This window comes from Mobula hypostoma, chromosome 2 (genome assembly GCF_963921235.1).
Source record: "Mobula hypostoma chromosome 2, sMobHyp1.1, whole genome shotgun sequence".
Taxonomy (NCBI): Eukaryota; Metazoa; Chordata; class Chondrichthyes; order Myliobatiformes; family Myliobatidae; genus Mobula; species Mobula hypostoma.
In genome coordinates this window covers 189,058,150-189,081,130 of record NC_086098.1, presented here as the reverse complement: position 1 = coordinate 189,081,130, position 22,981 = coordinate 189,058,150, and the positions used below count along the sequence as shown (strand labels likewise).

At 39.5% G+C, this 22,981-nt stretch overlaps 1 protein-coding gene across 1 annotated transcript in view; it reads right to left on the bottom strand.

Moving 5' to 3' along the window:
- LOC134357803 (rho GTPase-activating protein 18-like) overlaps nucleotides 1-22,981 on the bottom strand; it is a 139,100-nt gene that overhangs the window by 13,737 nt on the left and 102,382 nt on the right. Inside the window, exons 6-12 of the mRNA XM_063069466.1 lie at nucleotides 19,085-19,187; nucleotides 11,846-12,006; nucleotides 5,779-5,944; nucleotides 5,152-5,243; nucleotides 4,721-4,798; nucleotides 4,451-4,607; nucleotides 1,103-1,185 (exon numbers count right to left, since the gene is read on the bottom strand). Of these exons, the coding sequence (XP_062925536.1) occupies nucleotides 1,103-1,185; nucleotides 4,451-4,607; nucleotides 4,721-4,798; nucleotides 5,152-5,243; nucleotides 5,779-5,944; nucleotides 11,846-12,006; nucleotides 19,085-19,187 (840 nt within the window). The remainder of the gene's footprint in view (nucleotides 1-1,102; nucleotides 1,186-4,450; nucleotides 4,608-4,720; nucleotides 4,799-5,151; nucleotides 5,244-5,778; nucleotides 5,945-11,845; nucleotides 12,007-19,084; nucleotides 19,188-22,981) is intronic.

Sequence of the window (22,981 nt, the reverse complement as noted above, 5' to 3'; positions counted from 1 at the left end):
ATCTACATCTTTAGCTGCTATCAGTGTTAATTTCGTCAAACACTCATCATGCAACAGAAGCCCTTGCAAATGCGTATCTTCAGTACAGACAGTGGATTGGCATTTTTTTCTGTGCACTGTTCTCACCACCAAGCAGCACACTAGACCACTATTGCTCTAAGAAGTTAATCATATATTTATATTTATTTTTTCCCTCACCCCTTATGGGTGGTGTGTACAGTACGTGTATTATTTTTTCCTCAATCTCAGGTCCTCTACCAGAAGCCTGGGAGCTTGAGGATTTGGCACAGTATCCTTGCTGTGTGATCTTCTGGACTGAGATCTCAAATACTGTTCCCACGATTTGTTGGAACCATTCTCCCAGTCCAGGTGTCACAGCTCAAAGTGCTCTTATTTTAATACTCTGGTTTTAACCTTCCACATCCTTTCTATCTGCTCTTTCAAGCCCTGGTATTTCTCCAGTTTCCCATATTCTTTCTTCCTGATGTTACTGTCATTCAGGATTGCCACATCTATTACTATTGCTTTCTTCTGTTCCTTGTCCAGTATTACTATGCTTGGTTGGTTGGCCAGTACCTGCTTATCAGTACGTATTTGGAAGTCCCACAGGAACTTAGCTCTGTCATTCTCCACTACTTTCTCAGGTGTTTGCCATTTGGACTGGGGAGTGCCCAATCCACACTAAGTGCAGATGTTCCTGTACACAATTCCTGCAGCCTGGTTGTGCCGTTCAGTGCATGCTGTCCCTGCCTGCATACTGCATCCTGCTATTATGTGCTGGACAGTTTCAGTGGATTCCTTGTTTAAGAATTCTTCAGTATAAATCCCTGAACATCCAGGTGCATGGCTTCACAATTGCTCAACAGCAGGAGCCCATCACAGATGTGAAAAATCAAATTAATTTTGGGAAAAGCATAATCCATGATCAGATCTTGGGCAGAATGGGCACAGTTGATAGTGCCATTGCTCTCTTTCAAAGGTAGACGGTATAGGAGTCATTAAATTTTGCTTAAGTGATTATGTTACATAGGATGTTCTACCATCAATACCAAGCAGGTCATGGTTCGGTCTGGCAAGTTTTCATTTCCATAATAAATACTACCTTTAATGTGGCTCTATATACACCTGGAAGGATCAGCACAAGAAGATTTAGAGCATGTATCATCTGGACTTGATCAGTGATATCTGAGAAGAAAAAAAAAAGTTGCCATGGGAAAAATTATTAATTATATGTTTGGAACAATAAATGAGACATCATTATTTTAAAAAACTGCCCAATATTGTGTTCTTCTATTTAGTAAAAGTATGTGTACAGACAATCGGTTCATATAGTTTGTAGGAGAAAAAATGAAAGTCTCGCTGAATCGTTGAGCAAAATAACAGGTCGAATAAACTCTTGTCAAACTTCCAGCTGGGAACAGGGATCAGTTTTAACTAACATTTCAATGACAGAGTTTGCCATTGAAACATCTTTAAAATCAATACCTATACCTAGCTGGAAGCCAGAGAAGAGATTATTTATCATATATGCTGGGAAAGCATAAGATCCTTTTTTTAAATAATGAGTCATTTATCAAAGCTGGTGTGCACCATGTCATAGCTGATCCACCTGAGCATAAACTTGGTACAGATTTTACATTCTCATCTGAAAAGATTACACAGAAACTTGATTTACAGTAAAACTAGGCTTTGATGGCAGAATGATGGTTACAGAAAGAATTAAGTAACATACTAGATCTTGATTACTGAATAACTTATATCTGCAAGTTTAATTTAGTTAGCAATAAATCCAGTTTACTATTACAACAATGGCTGCCTGCTATAATATAATAAATGAAGTTCCTGAAACTTGCATGTCGTCACTGCTGAATTCATGTCTCTACTTTTAGTCTGTTTACAAGTTCCATTATCACATTCCACATCTCTATTAGTTATTATCCCTCACTCTTCTTCCCCTACAACATAGTCAAAACCTAGGCAGCCCCACAAATGTGTCTCAGTTTTTTTGGTAGAGCTATCCAGTCATTCTCAAAGTCTTGTCATCTTATTGCCCTTTTGCAAGTGACCATTGAATCTACAGCCAGCACTAATTTCAGGCAGTTCAGTCCAGAACAGATCTATTCCAGGATGGTATGGGCAGCAAGAACAGAGAGCGAGAGAGCTCACACGACAGCGAGAAAACATTGAGCATAAAACAGTAGAGCACAGGAACAGGATGTTTGGCCCATGATGTGGGTGCTGAACATCTGCTTACACAAGATCTACATCCCTTCATTCCCTGCCCATTGACATGCATGCCTAAATGTCCCTTAAAAGATGTTCCTTCCAGTAATTCCCACGGCAATGCATTTCAGGCACCTCATGCTACAAATCTGTGAGCCTTACATCAGTGGGTTATTGGAAAAAATGCAAAAGGACAGGACAAAGTGTGCACTTGGAAAGGCAGGGGATGATCAGGAATGGTCAGGATGACTTTGTGGAATGTGGAGAGGGGCAGATATCCTGTCTCACTAAATAATTTGAGCAAATTTTGAAGAGATAAGGAAGATTGATGAAGACAGGGTGACAGATAAGGTAGACTTGAATCAAAAGGGAATTTGATAATGCCCCACATAGTAGTAATAAACACCTAATGTAGCTAATCATAAACGCAAGACATTCTGCAGTTGCTGGAAATCTAAAACAACACACAAAATGCTGGAGGAACTCAGCAGGTCAGGCAGCATCTATGGAAATGAAAAAAAATAGTTGATGTTTTGGACCGAGGCTCTTCTCCAGGACTGGAAAGGAGGGGGAAGATGCTAGAATAAAAATGTGGGGAAGGAGGATAACTAGAAGGTGATAGGTGAAGCCAGGAGGGTGGAAAAGGTAAGGGGCTAGAGATAAAGGAATCTGATAGGAGATGACAGATGACATAGGAGAATGGGAAAGAAGAGGGGCACCAGGGGGAGATGATACACAGGTGAGAAGAGGTAAAAGGCCAGGGTGGGGAATAGAAGAAGAGGAAAAGAGGAGGAATTAGCTTGGTGAGAGGAAGCAAAGGGTAGCGTTGGAAAGTTGCTTTTCAGACTTGAAGTTTATAACAAATGGTATACTGCAGGGGTAGGTGTTGGGACTGTTATTGTTTGTCATTTTCTAAATTACTAGGAAGACAAGATCTGTGTCCTGATAGTAAGTTTGATGATCACACAAAATTTGGAGGATGTTTGCCCAAGGATACAGGGGGACATAGGACCAGATGGCTGGTGGATGAAATTTCATCTAGAGATGTATGAGGTAATACTGGTTGGTCATAAATGGTACACAAAGGGACCTTGAGTGCAAGTTCATTGCTCTCTAAACATGACAAAACAACTGGATAGGGTAGTAATGAAGGAGTTCAGCTTGATTGCCTTGTTATGCAAGGATATTAAGTGTAAGAGTCTGCACATCATGTTGCAGCTGTACAAGATGTTTGTTAGGTCTCACTTGGAATACTGTGTGCCGTTCTGATCACAAAAGCAATGCGGTAGCACTCGATAGAGTGCTGGTGAGATTCACCAGAATGTTACCCAGAGTGGAGGGCTTTAGTTTCAAGGAGAGATTGGACAGCCTGGCACTGTCAGGGACTGCCTGGGACAGGAAGCTAAGGTGTAATCTTACAGAAGGTTATAAAACTACTAAGGGCATAAATCAGTAGAGAGTTAGACTTCTTCCCAAGAGATGGCATAGGGTTAAGGCAAGAGGAGAAATATTTAAAGGGCATCTGAGGGACAAGCATTTCCATAAAGTACAAGTTGGGAATTTAAAACAAACTTTCAGGGGAGGTGACAAAAAAAGGAATCAATTAAATATTGACAGACAGGGAGGAAATAGGCATGTTAGCCCATAGCACCACAAGTCACAGGAACAGAATGAGGTTATTCGGCCCATAGAGTCTGCAGCACCATTAGATCATGGCCAATTTCTTTTCTCTCTCAACTACATTCCCCTGCCTTCTACCTGCAACCTTTGACACTCTTTCTAATCTAGAACCTATCAGCTTCCACTTTAAATACACTCAATGTCTTGGCCTCCACAGCTATCCGTGGCAATGAATTCCACACATTTGCCACCATCTGACTGAAGAAATTCTTCCTCATCTCTGTTCTGAAGGGACGTCCTTCTATTCTGAACTTGTGCCCTCTAGACTCTCCCACTATGGGAAACATCCTCTCCACGTCCACTCCATTTAGGCCATGATATACTTGGTAGGTCTCAGTCGCACACACAAATTGGCCGAAGACGATGTATACTGTATATATACTCTACGACTGCACCTATTCAAAGTCCACACCACCAGCTACATTGCAATCACATGAATCAAGGAACTCAAACAATATTTGGCTCCAACTAATAATGACCGACTTTCACCAATTGGCATATATGGATGATTTTCTTAAAATAAAAGATAGAATGAAAAAGGACATACCTCCAACTGTTGCAAAAGCGGCTACATAATCTGTTAACAAGGGATACGGCATTTCACGGATAAACATTTTCAACAAGCTTGCCCCGTCATTTTGTTGAACTTTCTTCCAGTCAAAATTATTTTGGTAAAAATTTGATTCAAGATCCTGTTGCAGAGTCTGTGAACAAGGCAAAAATACATACACTTATGTCAAAAGAATGCTGGATGTTACTAAAAGTTGGGAATTAACTTTTACTTTTCTTCTATTTTCCACCTGCTTAGCAGCACTACCTTTATTCTGGCAAGAGAACCTGAAATACGAAGAATTCCTTCAGTTTCCAAGCCCTTATCTTCCAGACTGCAGAGCAACTGTGGGGAAAATTGAAATTTTGTTTTATTGTTGAGGACTAAATGTGTGCTTAACTCACTCATTTCAAACTCCTGCTGGTGAAGGAATTAACCCATCTGTGTGTTGATAGGCTGCTAATATGCAGATGATCAAAATATAGACAAATGTCTCAAGATTTCATAAGAACTGCAAAACAAAATCTTAAATTAGCACATTTTCTTCTACTGCTGGATGTTATTTTTTAATACTTGAACTCTGCTCTTTGGATTTTCTAGATTTAAGGTACTTCAAATTGCTTGGAGATTTTGCATTCCATACATAACATAAACTGATCATTTGTTTTTGAAATGCCCAGTGCTATAGGAGGACCCACCTTTTTAAGAAACAGTGGAACTTTGGTATTGGGGTCAATCTTCTGATCACATTCAATCAGCTGTGTGAGTGGGACACCAAAGAGTTTATTTTCTGTTCAGAAACAAAAGCTGTATTAGTACTGTGTTCCTGATCAGACCTACTAATGACAATTCTGCAATCTCCAATGTTATTACAACATAACATTTAATAGAATCTAATTTTATATAATATAATCTCAATTAAAATCAAGACATTTATCACTACTTTTATCTTGGAATTCAAATGTGGTGGGCACTATTTGCATCTGCAAACCTTCCTACTGTGAGGTGATCTATGCTAAGTAAGATGAAAGAAACATCTCAGGTCTTAGTGGCCATCTTTAGAGGACTATTGGGAAAGGATACAAGCCAAACTACATGCTCCAAATTAAGAAACTGCATTAGAATTCTGATCAACATTAGCAAATGGTGCTTCTTCACAATGGCTTCATAAAATTTGCTAAAAACTTCTCCAAAATTTTCAATTTCTCTATGCTGACCACCACAGCGTAACTTACTGTTCACTTGATCACACTAAATACACGCATCATAACATCTTCACAAAATATTTTTGAGTAGAACTGAAGGAGTGTGAACTTGGCACCGACCTTGTGCTTTCACTTTTATTGCTTTGTTTCGTTTCACTTCTATGTCCAAAACATCAAAGAGAGCCGTAAGCTCAATTAATGCCAAGGTGCAAATTTTTTTCATGTCCTGTTCTGAGAGATCCTCCATCCTGGTTGTTCCGAGTTTACTCTTATATATTCTGAATTGCTGTTAAAACAGGCAGAATCGAGTACATTATTTAGGAGGCACAGTAATGCAACAGTATTATCAAGAGTTTTGCTTATATAACTAAATGTTATTTGATAATGACAAAGAGTACAGTTTTATTGCTTCATTAGGTGCTTTTTATTTATTCATTCAAGGGCTCTGGACTTCGCAGGCTGAGCTAGCATTTAACTACCAATCCCTAAATCCTCTTACAGTAGTAGTGAGCTGCCTCCTTGAACCACTGCAGTCCTTGAGGTGTGAGTTGTATCCATGACACATTTGGGGAGGGAGTTCCAGGAATTTTGACTCCGGAACCCCAGTGATGTTGAAGAAATGGTAACATATTTCCAAGTTAAGTTGGTTTGTGCCTTGGAGGACGATGTCCAGGTGGTGCTGTTCACATGCTTTCAGCTTCCTTTGTCCTTCCAGCTGGTAGAGGCTGTGGGTTTGGAAGGTGCTATCTAAAGTGCCTTGGCAAGTTGCTGTAGATGGGAGAAACTGCTGCTATGGTGTATTAATAGTGTCAAGCTTCTTCAATGTTTTTGAAGCTGCATTTAGATGAGACTTTTCTCTCACAGTCCTGATATGAGCCTTGTAAATGGTGGAAGGGTTTGGGGAATTAAAATGTCACTTCGCAGACTCTGATCTGCTCCTCTATCTACATCATGTACATCAGAATCGGTTTAATATGACTGACATACGTCGTGAAATTTATTCTTTTGCTGCAGCGGTACTGTGCAATACACAAAAATAACAGTAAGAAATGTAAAGTATGAAAATAAGAATTAAATTAAATAAATAGTACAAAAAGAGAGCAAAAATAGTGATGTAGTGTTCTAGGGTTGATTCATTGTCTGTTCAGAAATCTGATGCCAATGGGCGTGTAAAATGTTGAGGGTTTATCTTCAGGCTCCTGTATGTCTTCTTTGATGGGAGTAATAAGAGGAAAGCATGTCCTGGATGATGAGGGTCCTTAATGATGGATGCTGCCTTTTTGAGGCATCCCTTTCTGAAGATGTTCTCAAAGCTCAATAGCTACTCCAGTTAACTCCCAGGATATTGATAGTGGGAGATTCAGTGATGGTAATGACATTGACTATTAGTGGGTGATAGCTGGATTTTCTCTTGTTAGACATCTTTACTGATAGACACCTGAAAGGCATGATTATTATTTTGCCACCTATCTAGCTGAGACTGGGATATATTCCAGGTCTTGCTGCATTTGGATGTGGACAGCTTCATTAACTGATGGGAGCAGAGACAATTCTGAGCAGTGCGCAATCAATGAACATCTTTACTTCTGACCTTACCGCTGAAAGAAGGCCACCGATGAGGCAGCGGTATCTGGATGTGGTGGTAGTGTGGCGGTTAGCATAACGCTTTAAAGTGCCAGCAGTCAATTCCTGCCGCCGTCTGCAGAGTTTGTACATTCTGCCCGTGACCACATGGTTTTCCTCAGAGTGCTGCGGTTTCCTCCCACATTCCAAGGACATTTAGGTTAGGGTTAGCAAGTTATGGGCATTCTATAGTGGCATCAGAAGCATGGTAATACTTATGAGCTGCTCCCAGCACATCCTGAGACAGGGTTGGTTGTTAATGCAAATGATGCATTAACATTTCAATGCGCATGTGACAAATAAAGCTAATCTTTCATTTGCCTATTTGAGGGATTTCAAATGTATTCCATTCATTTTTGTTCAGATCAGTTTTTAAGTTATTTGAAGCAAACTGCATCATCACCTTCAGAGAACTTAGCTCTTGGCCACTGGCTCGTACCTGACAGGAGGCCTAGGATGGAATACAGAGCTCACTGGAGATAAGCTATACTTCCCTCATTTGACCTTCTCCTTTTATTTTGGGATGAAAGTACAGTGGATTCCAGTTAATTGGTCCATCAGTTCAACAGGGTAGCTGCTTATTTGAGACAACTCTTAAAGAACACAAGGTAACTGAGAAAAAAGCCAGGATTCCCTTCATTTATTTGGGACACTACTTACCTTGTACTTTATTGTCACCAAACAATTGGTACTAGAACGTACAATCATCACAGTGATATTTGATTCTGTGCTTCACACTCCCTGAATTACAAATATTAAATATTATAAATATTAAAAATAGTTAAAATTAGTAAATATTAAAACTTTAAATTATAAATCATAAATAGAAAATAGAAAAATAGGAAGTAAGGTAGTGCAAAAAAAACTGAGAGGCAGGTCCGGATATTTGGAGGGTACGGCCCAGATCCGGGTCAGGATCCGTTCAGCAGTCTTATCACAGTTGGAAAGAAGCCGTTCCCAAATCTGGCCGTACGAGTCTTCAAGCTCCTGACCCTTCTCCCGGAGGGAAGAGGGACAAAAAGTGTGTTGGCTGGATGGGTTGTGTCCTTGATTATCCTGGCAGCACTGCTCCAACAGCGTGCAGTGTAAAGTGAGTCCACGGACGGAAGATTGGTTTGTGTGATGTGCTGCGCCGTGTTCATGATCTTCTGCAGCTTCTTTCGGTCTTGGACAGGACAACTTCCATACCAGGTTGTGATGCACCCTAGAAGAATGCTTTCTACGGTGCATCTATAAAAATTAGTGAGGGTTTTAGTGGACAGGCCAAATTTCTTTAGTTTTCTCAGGAAGTAAAGGAGCTGGTGGGCCTTCTTGGCAGTGAACTCTGCTTGGCTGGACCAAGTCAGGTCATTTGTGATATTGACCCCGAGGAACTTAAAGTTTTTGAGCTGTTCCACTTGCGCACCGCCGATGTAAATTGGGTTGTGCGGTCCGCTACTCCTTCTGAAGTCAACAACCAATGCTTTCGTCTTGCTGACGTTGAGGGATAGGTTATTGTCTTTGCACCATGCCACCAGGTTCTTAATTTCCTCTATGTACTCAAACTCAAACTCAAACTATCCCATTTAATTGGCACAGGCAGCTGTTGCCAAACAGTTTCTAACTAGCGTCAGCCCCATGAACTTGCGTGGCCGTTAGATACCATAACATACCTAGAGCAAACAGTTTATAAATAGCGCCAGTTGCATGTGTTTCCATTCAAAGAGAAGTGATTTCTGTCGTTGATAGCTGGCGAGAAATAAACAGCAAGACAACTTAAAACTACTTTACTCACTGCAGTTTTAAGTAATCGGGCTTAGAGATGCTAGAAATGACCAGGAGTGTAAATAAAACAATTTTACTACTTCAACAAGTGAGGAACTATGAAGCTAACATCTTGAATGTTACAATGAAATTGAAGATTTTGGAGGATGCAGTCATCGATAGCATTGTATGAAGGCAGTCCTTTATCTGTACTAGGTGTCTGTGCTAATGTTGTTCATTTATAGTCAATCCAAACAACACGGCAGTATGTGGATTGTCCATCATATCCAACGATGACAATGAAACCTGTGCAGGACAGTTTATAAAGTGGAAAAGCCACTGCACTGGGACAGTTCCACTCTCTCAGCCTCAGACATCCAGGTCCAGTGGTACCAGTAGTCATCACAAGCTGGGATCTTCCTTTATTGCCGTGGATAACCATGAATGCTACTGTGCCTTATCATGCCCTTCACTCTCCATGGAGCTTTGAAGAACTGTCTTCTTAGCCCTTTGTATCACACTGTTATCTCATCGGCTCAGTCTGTTGAAGCTGACCTCATGTGCTAGGACAGGAATGCCCCCATTTCACTAGGTATGAGGCTCACTGGCTACCACCATTGTTTAACCCGCCTGTTGAGGTGGTGTACCAGGGAATGGCTGCTGTTGCATGCAAGCAGTTACTTGGAGCCACAGGTGAGATCTGAGTGTCCAGTGGGAACTAAAGGTGAGTGAGCTGCCCCAGAATGGACATGACAAGCCTCTTTACCAGAGGTGCTAACCCTCCTTGGATACCCCATACACAGCTGCAGATACAAGATGAATGCCTCTAGTGATAACTATTAGGAACTAATACACAGTTTTATAGTATTGTAATAGCATTGGTAGTGTTCCAATTTGTTCAGCATTTCATTTCGTACATAATTTGTTACTCAGTTACATAGTAGTTTGTCTTCTTCTATATCTTTCTCCACAAAACTTTAACTAATTGGGCCAAAATGTATTGGACCCAAAGTATCCCAGTTGACCAATATCCACTGTATTTTTCTTCCTTTACTTCCACTGCATGTTTCTTCCTTAAGATGGATTTTTAAAAATGTTGCTTTCTGCAGAGCAAGGCAATGCCTAAGTTTAATTAAACACACAGTATATTTATTTTTAAAAAAGATAATGATTCAAATGCCTACATAACTGAATTACTCTCCCTTTCATGTACAACACAGTGACCATCTGTCCCCCACTTCTCCTTCGCTACATCGACAACTGCATTGGTGCTGCTTCCTGCATGCATACTGAGCTTGTTGACTTTATTAACTTTGCCTCCAACTTTCACCCTGCCCTCAAGTTTACCTGGTCCATTTCCGACACCTCCCTCCCCTTTCTAGATCTTTCTGGCTCTGCCTCTGGAGACAGCATATCTACTGGTGTCTATTATAAGCCTACTGACTCTCACAGCTACCTGGACTATTCCTCTTCTCACCCTGTCTCTTGCAAAAATGCCATCCCCTTCTCGCAATTCCTCCATCTCCGCCGCATCTGCTCTCAGGATGAGGCTTTTCATTGCAGGACGAAGGAGATGTTCTCCTTTTTTAAAGAAAGGGGCTTCCCTTCCTCCACCATCAACTCTGCTCTCAAACGCATCTTCTCCCATTTCACTCACATCTGCTCTCACTCCATCCTCCCGCCACCCCACTAGGAATAGGGTTCCCCTTGTCCTCACTTACCACCCCACCAGCTTCCGGGTCCAACATATAATTCTCCATAACTTCCACCACCTCCAACGGGATCCCACCACTAAGCACGTCTCCCCCCCACCCCCGCTTTCCGCAGGGATCCATTCGTTCCCCCCATCCCTCCCCACCGATCTCCCTCCTGGCACTTATCCTTGTAAGCAGAACAAGTGCTACACATGCCCTTACACTTCCTCCCTTACCACCGTTCAGGGCCCCAGAGAGTCCTTACAGGTGAGGGACACTTCATCTGTGAGTCGGCTGGGATGATATACTGCGTCCGGTGCTCCCGATGCAGCCTTCTATATATTGGCAAGAGCCAACACAGACTGGGAGATCGCTTCGCTGAACACCTACGCTCTGTCCACCAGAGAAAGCAGGATCTCCCAGTGGCCACACATTTTAATTCCACGTCCCATTCCCATTCTGATATGTCTATCCACGGCCTCCTCTACTGTAAAGGTGAAGCCACACTCAGGTTGGAGGAACAACACCTTATATTCCGTCTGGGTAACCTCCAACCTGATGGCATGAACATTGACTTCTCTAACTTCCGCTAATGCCCCACCTCCCCCTCGTACCCCATCCGTTATTTATTTATATACACAGATTCTTTTTCTCCCTCTCCCTTTTCTCCCTCTGTCCCTCTCACTATACCCCTCACCCATCCTCTGGGCTTCCCCCCCCTCCCCCTCTTCTTTCTCCCTGGGCCTCCTGTCCCATGATCTTCTCATATTCCTTTTGCCAATCACCTGTCCAGCTCTTGGCTCCATCCCTCCCCCTCCTGTCTTCTCCTATCATTTTGGATCTCCCCCTTCCCCTCCCACTTTCAAATCTCTTACTAGCTCTTCTTTCAGTTAGTCCTGACGAAGGGTCTCTGCCCGAAACATCGACTGTACCTCTTCCTGTAGATGCTGCCTGGCCTGCTGCGTTCAGCAGCAACTTTTATGTGTGACCACAGTATGACTCTGATTCAAAGTGGGAACAATAGTTTTACTGTGATAATAAGTAAATGTTCATTATTAAAGAGCCACTGAGTCTTTGTTTAGGTTGCTCTCTGAACACATAGAAGGAAAATAAGAAAAAATACTTACAGGTAAAATTCCATCATCCTTTTGCTTCCTCACTTTGATAGGGCACATTCTATATCGTAAAATATGTGCTTGTTCAGAATAAGAAACATCAGAAAATAACATTTCTTCTTTGGAAATTCCACATTGCCTTGGTGATGAATTCCCCTGTTCATCAGAACAAGCTGGAAAAAAAAGCAAGCACTTATTCAGTGTCAAAATCAATGGGCTTTTGCAAAATAGTTCTGTAAGCAAAGACAGATATCCAGCAGCAAAAGTTCTGGCATGACTAAGTTTAAGTTCTAACCATAATACACTTGTTCCGAGCAAAAAGGATTGACATGCAAACATAAGAAAACACACTTGACCCCTCAAGCCTACTCTGTCGTTGAATATGACCATGGCTGATCCAATTGCAAATTCAACTCCATATTTTTGTCCAACCACAGGAACTTTTCAACCCCCTATTAACGAAGAATCTGTTGACCTCTGCCAGAAAAAAATATACAAAGCTGATTCCTTTGAGAAAGAAAAAAGTTGCAAAGACTCACAATTCTGAGAAAAAAAATCCACTCTGTCTTAAATAAGCAACCAGAATTAAATTCATGAAATACACTTGAGACATGTTTCATTTCCTACATTTTGAGCATTTCGGTTTCGAATTATTTTTAAAATTGCCATTAGAAAATGTTAAGAGAAGTTGCTTTTCCATTTCTATATACACAGAAAATAAGACCAGTGACATACTATTTACGAATCTGAGGTCCCAATATTATACAGTACCATAACTGAGCAATAGACTGAAGTAGCTGCTTCCATGGGAATATTCTCTCCCTCCTCGAAAAACACTCTAAAATTCTATCTTTATGTTCTCTGGGACTTCCCATGTGAATATATTCAAACTGGAAGAATTGAAGCACTTAAAAAATAAACTTAATGAATTTACAAAAGTTAATGGGTGACATCTCATCTGGGTGAATTAATTGTGATTTATTTGTCAAATAATATTTCATAGTTATTTTGACACTCTGATTGATAAAACATGGTTATGACTGAAGAAAATATGAGGGATTAAATTTACTAGCAAAAATAATTATGCAGACTGTTCTAGTCTTCAAACACAAGTCCTCAAAGTGCAGCTGGTGAACAGTGAAAAATCTGTATTTCCATTTAAATGAAAGAAAAAATATCAAATTACAATTCCATAAAAAATAAAAATATAAAAACCGACGTGAGCCTGCCCTGAAACAGTACACTCATTTCTGATGGAAATGAAGACAGGCCTAAAAATCTAGATGGAGAGCTGATTTCACAACTAGGCAGATTCATGCAACCATTCTCTCAACCACTAAAAGATCACAATACTGTGAGCAACATAACAAAAGCAGACACTAAAAAAAAACCGAAATGTTCTCTTGCAAAAATAACGCTGAAGAGTTACACAAAAGTATCATTATGTCAGTAAATGCGACATGAATGGGACAAAAATCCAATAATACCTTAATTCAAAAGAAATCCAATTTCAGTCCCAAAACACCAAAGACAAACTTAATTCTACTGAGGGAATATAGGAATGAGACCAAAACAAAAAGTTGAAAATACAAGTTCATCTTTGGATGGCAAAGGTTTTAGTGAATGGAAAGTGCAATGTGCTAGCCTGTAATTTGGCTGATTAAAAGGTAGTTTCAATTCCCTCTCTAAATTCTGACCGAATTGCCCTGCGTAAATGGGAACAGAGCAACTATATTAGTAATAATATCCCACCTCGCCACTCTTCTTCAAAGGGAAGTGGGGAATAAAACCAAAAAAGAGTCAAAGTGGTCTTTAGCAGATTGGGGTTTTTTTGTCCAATAATAGTGACATTTACAACCGACAGCAGAGAAATTCTTCCTAGTCAATAATGTCATACAGTAATGGTAGCCATTTTGGTCTGAGTACAAAAATTAATTTGTCTTTGGGGCACACTGCTGCCACTATATTGTTTTAAACACTTTCAACCAAGGTTGAACTTGTTCCATTGCAATACACCAAAGGAGAAAATGGGTGATATCTCTCGTAACAACAGAAAATGTCAAAACTGAACTTCATCCAAGTGAGAGAGATTACTCTTTTTTTCCACATGTCCATCATACTTTTACTAGAATTGATTATTTTTTAAATCGATAATCTGTTGATTCCAGCTGTTTGCTCTTGTGATTATCAGAGTATATTGATTTCAGATCATGCCCCAGTTACCCTGTCCATATTTCTTCCTGGTCTCCCTCAAATGAATAAACACTGGCATTTTAACCTGACCTTGTTGCCGGATAATGACTTTGTAAAATTTATGAAGGACCAAATAACTCTTTCTTTTTGATATTAATATATCATCTGAAACCTCAACTCAGGTTTGTCAGGGATGCCATGAAAGCATACCTAAGGGATTAAATAATTTCATATACAGGCCCACAATCCCTTATCCAAAATCCTTGGGGCCAGTTGCATTTCGGAATTCAAAATTTTCCGGATTTCATTCCCCCCCCCATACCAAAAAACACATATGCTCAAGTCCCTTATTTAATCTGGCTCAGTGAGGTGGACTTTAAGACCCAGCAGCGCACGAAACCTACGCACATCCTCCCGTATACTTTAAATCATCTCTAGATTACTTATAATACCTAATACAATGTAAATGCCATGTAAATAACTGTTATACTGTATTGTTTAGGGAATAATGACAAGAAGAAATTTTATTTCCAACAAAAACATTTAACAAAACATAGAAATATATAGCTTCAAACAAACCGAATCAAACACATGGTAAATGACTCATTGGAATAAATGTAGAATGTCACTGTCATTGTAAAACATCAGTAACTTGTCTTTCTGTTTATTTAAATCATATACAGTGGTCATTCCGACACTGTTTTCTTCGGTAAGATGCCGCACAGACACACTACGATCAAGCTTCTGCGATAACTCTACTTTCTGCGTTATGATAGAAAACATTCCTTCTCTTTTTCTCATTGTTACGCACAGGGGTATCTGCAGCTCTTTTTGATATTTTCACAGTGAAATTAAACACAAAGTCAACAGTGAACACAAAATACCAGCGAACAGCAAATGCAAGTGTAACCAGTACGAGTGCTGAGCCACAACTGACGTCTGGCGGCCTCTGCTAGTGCTGCCACGTCACACCTGAGTGACGTCAGCTGTCAGTGAAAAAAATTTTGGTTTTCGGAGCTTTTTGGATTTCAGAATTTCGGATAAAGGAATGTGCACCTGTACTGTGAATTTGAAAAGAAAGACCTATACAGAGCAATTAGATCTGGTCAATCAAATTAAAGTAACTGACCAATTATATGCTCAGACCAAAAATCCGGAACTGTACCAGAAGCAAGTGGAACTTGAAACTAAGTTTGACCTTATTTCCACTCATCCAATTGAACGCCAACTTTTCGAAAATAAGAGCTGGCTTTATATTCATGGCGATAAATCCGGTAAATTTTTAGTCAATCAACTAAGACGTTCTAAAGCTAAACAACAAATTACTAAAATTTGAATGGAAAATGGGAATATTACCTTGACTCATTCTGAAATCAATGATACATTCAAGAACTATTATTCTCGACTCTGTTCCTCTGAATCTTTAAATGATAACATTTCTGTCGAGCATTTCTTAAATAGTTTAAATATTCCCTCGCTTTCTCCTGATCTCAAAGCAAAACTCAGTGAGGCATTATCATTAGAGGAAATATCTTTAGCCATTTCTGCACTGCAGTCTGGTAAATCTCCTGGACCTGATAGGTTCTCTGTAGAATTCTATAAATAATTTTCCTCACTGCTTTTGCCTCAATTAACCTTAGTTTTATCCGATTCGTTTAAACATGGTCAATTGCCAGCATCATTTAATGAGGCAAGTATCATTCTTTTAGTGAAAAAAGGCAAAGATCCAACAGAGTGTTCCTCATATAGGCCAATTTCTTTGTTAAATGTTTATGTTAAAATTTTGGCTAAAGTTTTTCCTCGTAGATTGGAGAACATTGTACCCTTAATTATTTCTGAAGCTCAAACCGGTTTTATTAAAATTTGCCTCCCTTTTTTAATATACAACGTCTATTTATTATCTTGTATTCACCTTCAATTGGGACTCCCGAGTGTGTCATCTTTCTTGATGCAGAAAAAGCGTTTGATCGTGTGGAGTGGAAAATTATCTTTTTGCGGTTTTAGGAAAATTTGACTTTGGACAAAGTTTTATTACATGGATTAAATTGCTATATTCATGTCCCACTGCCTCTGTTTTGACCAACGCTCAGCAATCCCAACCTTCTACCCTTAAACGTGGCACCCGACAAGGGTGCCCTTTAAGTCCCTTACTTTTTGATCTGGTCATAGAGCCACTGGCGATTGCGTTTCGAAGCTGCGTTGAATTGATGGGGATTTGGTGGGGGGATGTTGAGCATAAAGCTTCTCTTTATGCCGATGTTCTTTTACTTTTTATATCAAATCTGACTACCTCCTTACCCCCAATGTTTTCACTACTCAATAAATTTAGCCATCTTTCCAGATACAAACTAAATTTACACAAGAGCGAACTTTTCCCAATTAGCAGAGAAGCATAAATATTAGAATTTCGTAACCTCCCTTTTAAAGTAGTATATAATCAATTCACTTACCTCGGTATTACTGTAACAAGGAACTTTAAGCATGTTTTTCAAGAAAATTTTACTAACCTTTTAAATCATACAAGACAGAGTTTGGCACACTGTTCACCTCTGTCCATGTCTCTGGTAGGTGGAATTAATGTTGTTAAAATGTATATCCTTCATAAATGTTTATACTTATTCCAATCTTTACTAATTTTTATTTCTAAAGCTTTTTTTGATTCGTTAGATTCTATTATTTTGTCCTATCTACAGAAGGGCAAACGTCTCAGACTTAATAATGTTCACCTTCAAAAACCTAAAAGGGAAGGCGGAATCGCCTTGCCCAATTTTCGTTTTTATTACTGGGCAGCCAATATTCGCTGCCTTACTTTTTAGTCTTTCTTTCATAGTCAGTCTGACTGCCCAAAATGGGTGGCAATGGAATTGAACTCCCATAAGGAATTCTCCATTTCTGCACTTCCTTGTCATTTGCCTAAACTAATTGTTAATCCTCTCATCAGACATACTCTGAGAATATGGGCTCGGTTCAGAAAACATGATGGTCTTTATGGTTTCTCCCTCTCTAGTCCTATCTTTCACAATCATCTTTTCCAACCTTCAATACAAGACTTAACATTTCATGATTGGTACAGAAAAGGCATCAGGCGTTTTGAAGATCTTTTCATAGACAATTGTTTTGCAACTTTTGAATAACTGTTTGCAAAGTTTAACCTACCCAATACTCATTTCTTTAGATATCTTCAAATTACACATTTTATTAACCCTTTAATACCAAATTTTCCTGAGATGCCCGGAAAAAATGTTGTGGACTTGTCTCTTTGTATAAACCCACTGGGTAAATGTCTAATATCTACTATTCATGATAAGTTTGCGACCTTGAGGCGTGCCTCCTTTGATAAAATTAGAACTGCCTGGGAGCATGATTTAAATATTTCTCTGTCCACGAGGTTTGGGATTCAATTCTTAAGTCAGTTAACTCAACCGCTTTATGTGCTCGCCACTGCCTTTTGCAGTTCAAGGTTGTACACAGGGCTTATATGACTAAAGCCAAATTATCGCAGTTCTATCCTGATATTAGTCTCTTTTGTGACAAGTGTATAGTGGGCGAGGCTTCTCTTATCCACATGTATTGGGCTTGCCCCAGTTTGGAGAAATTTTGGAGATGTCTTTTTAACTTTATCTCATATCCTTAATTGCCATTTAGAACCTAACCCTTTGATTGCTCTTTTTGGCATTTTGGGTGAAGTTGACACGCGTTTGAGTCCGACTAAACAGCGAACATTGTCTTTTCCCTCTCTTTTGGCTAGACGTTTAGTTCTTCTTAGGTGGAGAGATGTTGCCCCACCAACTCATGCTCAATGACTTAGAGACATCATGTCCTGCTTAGACCTTGATAAGATTCATTATTCACTTCTTAATTCAGACATAAAGTTCCATAAGGTGTGGGGACCCTTTCTTGAATATTTTCATAACTCCTCTTTAGATTAAAGGTTTATCTTCCTTTTTCTTCAGTGATTTAGTCCCTTACATCCAGCTTTCTTTTCTGGTTAATTTTTATGGTTTTTTTTAATGATGTGAAATATATTATAGTTTAGGTAGTAGGCAATACACTTTTTCCTATATTCACAGCTCTATTGCGACAAAAGCTCTGATTAACTTTTCTTTATATCGTAATAATTGGCATGGAGTGTGTAGTGGGAGGGAGGGGTGGAAACTAACTTGATATGATTTTATTTTGGGTGCTTTTTTTTACTGTTATCAATTGTACATCCGATATGTTGGTTTTGCACTGTATAAATCTCCTTTTTGTTGGTGTTTTTTGTTCCAATGTAAAAATTCATTTAAAAATTAAGTCAAAAAACTGAACTTCAGTAATCTTTATTGACTAACTATTGTAGAAAATAAAGTCAGAAAATGTAAGTTAAGATTAGCATTCATTTGTATAGAAAGAGAATTTAGGATTATGGGAAAAGGTAGTGTTTGATTAGACTGTTTAATTATTATTATCTTTGCAGCTTAACAATTAATTACCTGCTAGAATTTTATAAATCTATTTAAATATACATGACTTCTTGGTATGTTTCTTAGTGGTCACAGTATGTATATGCAGTTGCTTAGTGTGTTCCTAGTGGTTACAGTTCTGGAAAGTTTTGGAAGCTTCTTTGCTGTGTTATTTAAATCGGGGCTAACTGATTGGTTACATACAAAGATCTTACCTACAAAGTTTAACAGAATACTTCTTATCTATGGGTATTAAATAAAGCTAACCATGTGACACCACCATATTTGCTTCTTCTCTCCCTTCCACTCACCTCTGCTCCCATTACTGTCAGGTTTCTATTTTCTTTGTTCTGTTAACACTTAATAAAACAATTGTGAAGCAACAAGTTTTCTGCCTCTTTTCTGACTTCCAAAAGAATCTTAAATTAAAAACATAAGAATCCAACAGCAGGTATGTCGACCAAAGAATCCACAGCCAGATTATCTTTGTTGAATGGAGGAGCAGGCTCGATGGACCAGGTAGCCTTCTCCTGCTTCTTATAAATTTCTATTTTCTTATAAATTCACCATTCCAACCTTCAAGGTAAACATCGGATAAAATGAAATACAAAGTTACCTTCATTTTTCTCTTCTTCTGGGAGCATATGCTCAAGTCGTTGCTCTTGTTGCAATGAGGAAAGAACAGAACCATGCTTGTCTTGATGTTTAGAATCACGGTTCTAAAAGAATCAAATTACAGAAAGTTAGTACTGTATGCATTTTGTATTTTATGCATATACTGTGCTATCATAAAAGCATGTACAAAATCAACGGCTGGGACAATACTGGAAAATATTCTGAAGGAGAGTGTCAATGATCACTTGGAAAATCGAGGACTAATCAGAGACGGCTAACATAGCTTTGTCAAGGGAAGATACAGTCTGACTAACTTAATTCAATTGTTTAAAGAGGTAACAAAGTGTATCAATGAGGGCAGGGTAGTGGATGGGATTACAGGGGTTTCAGCAAAACCTTTGACAATGTTCAACATGGGGGACTGGTTCAAAATGTTGGGGCTCCTGGAATCCACGGCAAGTCGGCAAATTAGATCTAAAACTGACTTCACAAGGAAAGACAAAGGATGGTGGTAATTGTTATTTTTGAGATTGGATGTCTATGGCTGGTGGTATCTCACCAGTACTGGGACCCCTGTTGTATGTAATACATGTTAATGAGTTGGATGTCAATAATGGGAAGAATAAGACCGTAAGACATAAAAACAGAATTAAGCTATTCAGCCCATCGAGTCTGCTCCACCATTCCATCATGGCTGATCCCAGATCTCACTCAACCTCATACACCTACCTTCTCGCCATATCCTTTGATGCCTTGACCAATCAGGAAACTATAAATTTCCACCTTAAATATACCTACAGACTTGGCCTCCACTCCACCCTGTGGCAAAGCATTCCACAGATTCACTATGGCTGAAAAAATTCCTCCTTACCTCTGCACTAAAAGGCCACCCCTCAGTTTTGAGGCTGTGCCCTCTAGTTCTCGATACCTCCTCCATAGGGAACATCTTCTCCACATCCATCCTATCTAGCCCTTTCAACATTCAGCAGGTTTCAATGAAATCCCCACATATTCTTCTAAATTCCAGTGACTACAAGCCCAAAGCTGTCAGACACTCCTCATATGTTAACCCCTTCATTTCCAGAATAATCATCGTGAACCAACTCTGGACTCTCTCCAATAACAACACATCCTTTTTGAGGTACAGGACCACAAAACTGTTGGCAACACTCCAAGTGCAGCCTGACTAGTGTCTTATAGATACTCAACATTATCTCCTTGTTTTTATATTCTATTCCCCTTGAAATAAGTGCCAACATTGCATTTGCCTTCTTTACCACAGACTCAACCTGTAAATTATCTGTCTTGGAGTCTTGCACGAGGATTCCCAAATCCCTCTGCATCTCTGATGTTTGAACCTTCTCCCCATTTAGATAATAGCCTGCATTATTGTTCCTTTTACCAAAATGTATTATCATACATTTCCCAAAAATGTATTTCACCTGCCACTTCTTTGCCCATTCTTCTATTTTGTCTTAAGTCCTGCTTCCTCAGCACTACCTACCCCTCCATCTATCTTCATATCATTTGCAAACTTTCCCACAAAGCCATCAATTCCATTATCCAAATCATTGACAAACAATATGAAAAGTAGTGGTCCCAATACTGACCCCTGAGGAACACCACTAGTCACCTGCAGCCAACCAGAAATGGCCCCTTTTATTCCCACTCGCGGCCTCCTGCCTGTCAGCCATTCCATTATCCATGCCAGCATCTTTCCTGTAACACCATAGGATTTTATCTTGTTAAGCAGCCTCATATGTGGCACCTTATCAAATGCCTTCCGAAAATTGAAGTAAATGACATCTACTGCCTCTCCTATGTCTACCTTGCTTTTACTTCCTCGAAGAACTCTAACACATTTATCAGGCAAGATTTTGCTTTACAGAAACCATGATGACTTTGACATTTTATCATTAACTTCCAGGTATCCTGAACCTTGATCAGTAAGTTTGTAGATGACACAAAGATTAGAGCAGTTATTGATAGTTTGGAAGTACTCAGCCTAGAGAGAGATAAGCACTGTTAGTGAGATGAGCTGAAAGATGGCAGCTGGAGTTTAATCCAGATAAATGTAAGGTAATGCATTTTGTTAATATTAATGAGTCTTGAACATACAGCGTAAATATGCTATTGAATAATGAGAAACAGAGGAACCTTGTAGTACACACAAACAGATCCTTGAAGCTGGTAACACAAGTGGATAATGTGGCAAGGAAAGATTCCAGGATATTGGCCTTGATTAGTCAGGGAAGGATATACAAGTGGGAAAATTCTGCCCCAACTTTATAAAACCTCAGACAGACCTTAGATTCAATACTATATGTTCACTCAGGCAAAGATATGATTGAGCTTGAGAGGTGCAGAAGAGATCCATCAGGAGGTTGTCTGGGATGTAATAGCTCTGCTGAGATTGAAGACGCTAGATCTATTCTCCCTGGAGTGGAGGAGATGAAATGGGAAATGACTGAGGTATAAGAAATGATGAGAGGTACAGATAAAGACGACTGCAAGAAACTTTTCTCTACATCAATGATGTTTAAAACTAGAAGGGATAGATTTAAGGTAAGGGGAAACAAACTTAGAGTGGGGTTGAAGGGGAACTTATTCACTCACAGAGTGGTAGGTACCTGGAATGCACTGCCTTAGTTTGGTTGAAGCTGGGTTACTGACAGCCTTTAACAAGTGTCTAGATGAGCACTTGAATTGCTAGGGCATCGACAGCCATGGACCAAGTGTTGGGAGGTGGAATTAATATGGAAAGAACCCATCAGTTAGTGTGGATGAAGTTTCATGTTGTACAATTCTATGTCTCCAAAACAAAAATAGTTATAGAACTGTAAAAACAATAGTTAGGAGGCAGAATCTTTTTCTGCTGATCTTCCATTCAAATTGTTGCATATTACGAACAGAATCAACAAACTCATTCGTAAGGCCAGTGATGTTGTGGGGATGGAACTGGACTCTCTGACAGTGGTGTCTGAAAAGAGGATGCTGTCCAAGTTGCATGCCATCTTGGACAATGTCTCCCATCCACTACATAATGAACTGGTTGGGCACAGCAGTACATTCAGCCAGAGACTCATTCCACTGAGATGCAACACTAAGCGTCATAGGAAGTCATTCCTCCCTGTGGCCATCAAACTTTACAACTCCTCCCTTGGAGGGTCAGACACCCTGAGCCAATAGGCTGGTCCTGGACTTATTTCCTGGCATAATTTACATATTACTATTTAATTACTTATGGTTTTATTACTATTTAATTATTTATGGTGCAACTGTAATGAAAACCAATTTCCCTCGGGATCAATAAAGTATGACTATGACTATATTTTTTTAAAAATAGGATACATAGCTGCTTATCATTGTTATTGCACAATCTAGTACCCCAGAGCAAGTGTACAATAATAATCAGCCACATTCAGTAGGTTTTTCAATATCTTCATCAGGGTCACTACAAGTGGTTTGTTTGGGAATGTTAAAGTTTGTGGGTTACATATCCCTGTAAGTAATGGGCAACAGCAGAAATTTTACTTTCTAAAAATTGATTTTAGTTAGTTCACACGATCTCCAAGTGTCATGTGCAAAGTAGGAAACACACAAGATATGATTCCTAGTCTATCCTAATCTCAGCCAAGGTAAGATTGGACTACTTTGATGACTTTATAGACTCCTCACTGAAAGGTCAGGTCTTTGGAACTTCTGCAGTTGATCATCAACCAGGATTGTCTGGGGAAAAACATGTGTGGGAAACAGGCTCAATTGGATGTCTGCCCAAAATGGTACTGATTCTAAAATGAAGACAAAAGTTGAAATCTGGGTCCAGAAGTTTAATAACCAAGCATGAAGTTTGCACTCAGTAAATGGGGGGGGGGCACAAAATGGTAGAAGAGGGCCA